The 7,701-nt window shown below is 38.9% G+C and overlaps 1 protein-coding gene across 1 annotated transcript; it reads right to left on the reverse strand.

The window, feature by feature from the left end:
- LOC107646973 lies at window positions 5,812-7,431 on the reverse strand. Its single transcript, XM_016351113.1, has 3 exons — window positions 7,290-7,431; window positions 6,160-6,899; window positions 5,812-6,003 (listed from the first exon to the last, which is right to left on the reverse strand). Exons 1-3 carry the CDS (start codon window positions 7,429-7,431, stop codon window positions 5,812-5,814), a joined length of 1,074 nt encoding a protein of 357 aa, XP_016206599.1.

Consider the following 7,701-nt stretch of genomic DNA (forward strand, 5'->3'; position numbering starts at 1 on the left):
CCATAGAGATTCTACTGAACTTACTGTTACCATTCATAATCTCTGATGAGTATTCTTCCTCTGAAGAGGATGAAGATATATTTGAAGGGAAAGTTGCTCAGTATCTAGGAGAAATCATGAAGCTGAATGCCAAGTTATTTGGTAATGAGACTTGGGAGGATGAACCTCCATTGCTCATCAATGAACTGAATGCCTTGGTTCAACTGAAATTACCTTAGAAGAAACCGGATCCCGGAAAGTTCTTAATACCCTGTACCATAGGCACCATGACCTTTGAGAAGGCTCTGTGTGACCTGGGGTCAGGTATAAACCTCATGCCACTCTTTGTAATGGAGAAACTAGGGATCTTTGTGGTACAAGCTGCAAGAATCTCACTAGAGATGGCAGATAAATCAATGAAACATGCTTATGGACTTGTAGAGGATGTCTTAGTGAAGGTTGAAGGCCTGTACATCCCTGCTGACTTCATAATCCTAGACACTGGGAAGGATGAGGATGAATCTATTATCCTTGGAAGACCCTTCCTAGCCACAGCAAGGGATGTGATTGATGTGGACAAAGGAGAGTTAGTCCTTTAATTGAATGAGGACTACCTTATGTTTAAGGCTCAAGGATCTTCTTCTGTAACCATGGAGAGGAAGCATGAAAAGCTTCTCTCAATACAGAGTCAAACAGAGCCCCCACACTCAACTTCTAAGTTTGGTGTTGGGAGGCCACCATTAAGCTCTGAGTCTCTGTGAAGCTCTCTAAGAGCTCACTGTCAAGCTATTGACATTAAAGAAGCGCTTATTGGGAGGCAACCCAATGTTATTTAATTATATTTATTTTAAATATTTGTTTTCCATTGTTATTTTATGTTTTCTTTAGGTTGATGATCATGTGGAATCATAAAAACAGCTGCAGAATTAAAGCAAAATAAAAAATAGCATAAAAAATAGCACACCCTGGAGGACAGGCTTACTGGCGTTTAAACGCCAGTAAGGATAGCAGAATGGGCATTTAACGCCCATGCAGGCAGCATTCTGGGCATTTAATGCTAGAAATGGCAGCATTCTGTGCGTTCAGAAAAACGCCCAGTAAAGAAGGATTCCTGGCGTTTAACGCCAGCCAAGGTATCTGCTTGGGCGTTAAACGCCCAAATAGGCAGTCAAGTGGGCGTTAAACACCAGAATGGATAGCATTCTGGGCGTTTAACGCCAGGATGACACAAGGGAGGTAATTTTGTTTCCAATTCGATTTTTTTCAATTTTTCATGTAAAATTCATAATTTTTTGCATCAAACACATTTTAAACATTCATCTTTCAATTTCTATTTCCAAAAAAATTTAATAATCTTTCCAATTCTTTTTAATTCTTTTTCAATTCTTTTCAATTCCTTCCAAAATGTTTTCAAACCTTACATATCTTTTCAAATTCTTTTCAACTCTTTTTAATTTTTTCTTGCATAAAGTAATAAGTTTTTAAAATTAATTGCATCATTCTTCTTCTACTCCCTTCTATCTTATTTTGCTCAAGGACGAGCAAAACTTTTAAGTTTGGTGTGGAAAATCTCTGCTTTTTATTTTTCCATAACCATTAATGGTACCTAAGGCCGGAAAAACCTCTAGAAAGAGGAAAGGGAAGGCAATTGCCTCCAACTCCGAGTCATGGGAGATGGAGAGATTCATCTCAAAAGCCCATCACTAGAAAGAGGATGGAGCAAACAAGAGAGCCCACTCATGGACCTCAACAAGAGCATGAGGAAATTCCTCATCAAGAAATCCCTGAGATGCCTCAAGGGATAAGATGGGGCACCAAGAGCACTCCATTATCCTCCATGAAATTAGAAAGGACCAAAAGGCCATGAGAGAGTAGGAACAAAGGCAAGGAAGAGACATAGAGGAGCTCAAGCACTCCATAGGATCTTCAAGAGGAAGAACTAGCCGCCGTCACTAAGGTGGACCCGTTCTTTAATTTCCTTATTCTTATTTTTCTGTTTTTCGATTTTTATGCTTTATGTTTTGTCTATGTTTTTGTCTTTATTACATGATCATTAGTGTTTATGTCTATGTCTTAAAGCTATGAATGACTCCATGAATCTTTCACCTTTCTTAAATGAAAAATATTTTCTGAAAAAGAAAAGAAGTACATGAATTTTGAATTCTATCTTGAAATTAGTTTAGTTATCTTGATGTGGTGGCAATACTTTTTGTTTTCTGAATGAATACTTGAACAGTGCATATTTTTGATAGTGAAGTTTATGAATGTTAAAATTGTTGGCTCTTGAAAGAATAATGAAAAAGGAGAAATGTTATTGATAATCTGAAAAATCATAAAATTGATTCTTGAAGCAAGAAAAAGCAGTGAAAAACAAAAGCTTGCGAAAAAAAAAGGGGAAAAAAAAGAAAAAAAAATAAAGAAAAAGAAAGAGTAAGAAAAAGCAAGCAAAAAAAGCCAATAACCCTTTAAACTAAAAGGCAAGGGTAAAAAGGATCCAAGGCTTTGAGCATTAATGGATAGGAGGGCCCAAAGGAATAAAATCCTGGCCTAAGCGGCTAAATCAAGCTGTCCCTAACCATGTGCTTGTGGCGTGAAGGTGTCAAGTGAAAGACTTGAGACTGAGCGGTTAAAGTCATGGTTCAAAGTAAAAAGAGTGTGCTTAAGAGCTCTGGGCACCTCTAACTGGGGACTCTAGCAAAGCTGAGTCACAATCTAAAAAGGTTCACCCAGTTATGTGTTTGTGGCATTTATGTATCCGGTGGTAATACTGGAAAACAAAATGCTTAGGGTCACGGCCAAGACTCATAAAGAAGCTGTGTTCAAGAATCAACATACTGAACTAGGAGAATCAATAACACTATTTGAATTCTGAGTTCCTATGGAAGCCAATCATTCTGAACTTCAAAGGATAAAGTGAGATGCCAAAACTGTTCAGAAGCAAAAAGCAACTAGTCCCGCTCATCTAATTGAAACTAATCTTCATTGATAATTTTGGAATTTATTGTATTTTCTATTCTTTTTATCCTATTTTGTTTTTAGTTGCTTGGGGACAAGCAATAATTTAAGTTTGGTGTTGTGATGAGCGGATAATTTATACCCTTTTTGGCATTGTTTTTACATAGTTTTTAGCATATTTTAGTTACTTTTATTATATTTTTATTACTTTTTATGCAAAAATCACATTTCTGGACTTTACTATGAGTTTGTGTGTTTTTATATGATTTCAGGTATTTTCTGGCTGAAATTGAGGGACCTGAGCAAAAATCTGATTCAGAGGCTGAAAAAGGACTGCAAATGCTGTTGGATTCTGACCCTCCTGCACTCGAAGTAAATTTTCTGGAGCTGCAGAAGCCCAACTGGCGCGCTCTCAATTGCGTTGAAAAGTAGACATCTTGGGCTTTCCAGCAATATATAATAGTCCATACTTTGTCTGAGATTTGATAGCCCAAACTGGCGTTAAACGCCAGCCAGAGACCCTTTTCTAGAGTAAAACGCCAGAACTGGCACCAGAACTGGAGTTAAACGCCCAAACTGGCACGCAAGCTGGCGTTTAACTCCAAGAATGGCCTATGCACGTGAAAGTTTCAATGCTCAGCCCAAGCACACACCAAGTGGGCCCCGGAAGTGGATTTCTGCACTATCTGCACTTAGTTACTTATTTTCTGCAAACCATAGTGACTAGTTTAGTATAAATACCACTTTTTACTATTGTATTAAGGGGGCTTATGCCATATTTCACATTTGAGAGGCTGGCCATTCGGCCATGCCTAGACCTATTTCTCTTATGTATTTTCTACGGTAGAGTTTCTACACCTCATAGATTAAGGTGTGGAGCTCTGCTGTTCTTCATGAATTAAGGCAAGTACTATTGTTTTTCTTTCAATTCACGCCTACTTCTTCTCCAAGATATACTCTCGTACTTAATTCAGTTAAGTCAGAATGAAGGGGTGACCCGTGACAATCACCCACTATCTTCGTTACTCGCTTAGCCAAGATCCGCGTGCCTGACAACCACAAGCGGTCTACATGATGTTCCACGTAGTCATTGGACGACAGCCGGAGTATATTCCCTTGGGTCTCTAATCCGCGATTCGCATCGTCACTCCTGACAATAGAGCATCCGAATCTGAGATTAGAACCTTCGTGGTATAGGCTAGAACCATTGGCAGCATTCCTGAGATCCAAAAATTCTAAACCTTGTCTGTGGTATTCCGAGTAGGATCTGGGAAGGGATGACTGTGAAGAGCTTCAAACTTGCGAATGTTGGGCGCAGTAACAGTGTGCAAAAAGATAGAGAGATCCTATTCTGACGCTAGTGAGAACCGACAAATGATTAGCCGTGCGGTAGCTGTACCTGGTATTTTTCATCAGAGACGAGAAATCCGACAGTTGATTAGCCGTGCAGAGATCGTACCTGGTATTTGTTATCCGAGAGGATCATACAGCTTGCCATGGAAGGGAGCACGCATGATTGGAGGAAGACAAAAGGAAAGCAGAAGTTCAGAAGCAACAAAGCAATTCCAAACGCTTATCTGAAATTCCCACCAATGAATCACATAAGTATCTTTATTTTATTTTATGTTTTATTTATCTTTTAATTATCAAAACTTCATAACCATTTGAATCCGCCTGACTAAGATTTACAAGATGACCATAGCTTGCTTCAAGCCGACAATCTTCGTGGGATCAACCTTTACTCACGTAAGGTATTACTTGGACGACCCAGTACACTTGCTGGTTAGTTGTGCAGAGTTGTAAAAAGTGTGATCACAATTTCGTGCACCAGACAACCGTACATGGCATGGTGTTGTCTTTTCTTCAGTTTTCTTCATACCTATCCATTTAAGTCAATAAAACAATAAGCAACAAAATTTGAGTTTAGCATAGTGGTGGTCAGCAACTGAAAAATATAGAAAAGCAAAAATAAAATTTGCTATATGTTCCTTATTTATGAATAACCAACTATGCCCCTTTGAAATTGAACAAAATATCGGTGAACACCAAACTTGTTTTCTGCCAAGTGATTCATATGAAACCCAATGAATGTCTGTCATAGTTAGTATATTTATTACAAGGAACATTTTATTTTCTCCCTTAATAAAATAAATTCATAAAATGATGCAAGATATGGTTTATCTCTTTCATGAATTTGAGTCTTTGAGCAAAAGTGATTTTCTTGAAATTCATAGCATATGTAGAACACCAAACTTAATGTTTGGCTATATACTTCAATAGAATGAATGAGTATATATCCTAAGATGGTTATATGATCAACATGCTTGAAAAGCCATTTTAGGTGCCTTTAGGCACACCAAACTTAGGAACCAGACATATGCTTCAAAACGATATGTGCATTTATCAAATTTACTCATGAGAGCTCAAATTTATGCTAGAAGAACCATCAATTATTAAAATTAAAACAAAAGCAAGAACATTAGATCATGGGCTGCTTCCCATGGAGTGCTCTTTTACTGTCACTAGCTTGACATTAGTTCCTTGTTAGGGTGGCTGATGATTATGGTGTCTCAGCTTGTCCCCTCTCACTGTGATCCTTTTTTCCTGTGCTTTGGTGAACAATCTCTATGTGTTCCAGTGAGAGTATTTTGTTGACAGTGTAATAATCATTAGTTTGTGGGCATGTCTCTAACTGTTGGTAGATCAGTTTCACTTTCTCTCCTTTTGAGAACCCTTCAATTGGGATTTTTTTTTGTTTCTCCACCCTTTTGGAACCTTTTTCTTTCTCTTCTTTCTTTTCTTCGGTGACCTTTCTTTCTTGGCAGCAGGCTTTATCTCAGGGGCTTTCTTCCTAGTGATCAAATTCTTAACCTCTTCCTACAGTCCCTTCTCAGCCTTCACATCTTCATTACCCGTTTGTTCTTCTCCTCTGTCTGTCTTTTGCTTCAAAGGTGAGTTGATGAGTGCCTCCTTGGGCTTTTCCTTCCAATTCAAGTCTTCCTCTTCAACTTGCATGCAGCCGTTCTCTCCATCAGGATGCTGCATCTCCTTAAAGACATTTAGAGTAATCTGCTAATCATGTGCCCTTAAAGTCATTTCTCCTTTTTCCACATCAATGATGGCCCTTGCTGTGGCTAGGAAAGGCCTTCCTAATATGATAGAATCACCTCCCTCTTCATCTAGATCCAAGATCATAAAATCTGCTGGAAATATGAACTTACCCACCTTGACTAAGAGATTCTCAACCACTTCATTAGGGACTACCATTGATCTATCAGCAAGTTGCAAGGTCATCCTTATAAGTTTCACTTCTTCTATGGCCAACTTTCTCATCATAGATAAGGGCATCAGATTGATACTTGATCCTAAATCACACAATGCCTTATCAATGGATATATTGCCAATGGTACTAGGCAGAAAGAAACTCCCAGGATCTTTGAATTTAGGTAGGAGCCCTTTTTGGATGATTGCACTGCATTCTTGGGTTAAGAACACAGTCTCCTTTTTGTTCCAACTTTTCTTCTTATTGATGAGCTCCTTGAGGAATTTAGCATACAGGGGCATTTGCTCCAATACTTCAGCAAGTGGTATGTTAATTTCCAGCTTCTTGAAAACCTCGAGGAACTTGGGAAATTGTTGATCCTTGAGCTCTTTTTGCAATCTTTGAGGGTATGGCAGAGGAGGAGTGTAAGGCTTCGCATCCTTCCTTTGTTCTTGTGAATGTTCCTCCATAACTTGCTTTCCCTTATTTGAGGCTTGTGGCTCTTCATCCTTCTCCTTGAGTTCTCCTTGGTTCTTTTCTTCACTTGCCACTTCCTTCTTACTACCAACCTTATCATTCTCCAAAGTTCTTCCACTCCTGAGTTGAATTGCTTTGTATTCTTCTTTAGGATTTGGAATGGTATCACTTGGGAAAGTGTTGGTTGGTCTTTCAGGCTGTTTGGACAATTGGCCTATTTGTCTTTCTAGGTTTCTCAATCAAACTTCATGATTCTTGTTAGCCAACTCTTGATGCTTCATTATCTTCTCCATCATCATCTCCAAATTGGAGATTTTTTAGGATTCTTGGGGTGGTTGTGGCTGAGTGTGGGGTGAAGATGGTTGGTGGAAGTTATTTTGGTTAGTTGATGAGTTATGGGGTGGATAGAAGTTAGAATTGGGGTAGTTATTTTGTGGTTTTATGTATGGATTTTGGTTAGTTTGCTGATGGTTCTGGTGGTTTGTGTTGCGGGAGTTATTTTGGTTGGAGTTCCTTTGCCATGAATTTTGGTTCTGGTTGTCTCCCCACCTTAGATTGGGATGGTTTCTCCAAGAGGAGTTGTAAATTTCTCCATGAAATTCATTTTGTCCAGCACCTTGGTTGTGCATATAGTTAACTTGTTCTGGCTGCTGCTCTTCATAGATTTCTTCATTCTGCCCCCATCCAGCTGGTGGTTGATTTGTAGTGTTCACTGCTGCTACTTGAAGACCATCAATCCTCTTAGCCATCATCTCCATTTGCTGCTGGATTTGTTGGTGCATCACTTTGTTCTATGCCAAGATAGTATCCACACCTTCCAGCTCCAACACACCCTTTCTTTGCCTAATGATCCTCTGAGGTGGATAGAATTTGGCTAGGAATTTGCTCACTAAATCTTCCCAATTGTTGATGTTTTTCTTGGGGAATGTCTCTAGCCATTGAGAAGCTTTATCCCTTAAGCAGAATGGAAACAACAGCAACTTATAGATGTCTGGATGCACTCCATTTGTTTTGACAGTTTCACAAAT

This window comes from Arachis ipaensis, chromosome B06 (assembly GCF_000816755.2).
Source record: "Arachis ipaensis cultivar K30076 chromosome B06, Araip1.1, whole genome shotgun sequence".
NCBI lineage: Eukaryota > Viridiplantae > Streptophyta > Magnoliopsida > Fabales > Fabaceae > Arachis > Arachis ipaensis.

Excerpts from the sequence above, each read along its gene's own strand:
- LOC107646973 (XM_016351113.1), bottom strand. The coding sequence starts at position 7,431 with ATGGAGATGATGGCTAAGAGGATTGATGGTCTTCAAGTAGCAGCAGTG. Across the intron at positions 6,900-7,289 it reads TAACTATATGCACAACCAAG|AAAGACAAATAGGCCAATTG; the intron begins GTGCTGGACAAA and ends TGAGAAACCTAG. Across the intron at positions 6,004-6,159 it reads TTGAGAATCTCTTAGTCAAG|ATTACTCTAAATGTCTTTAA; the intron begins GTGGGTAAGTTC and ends CATGATTAGCAG.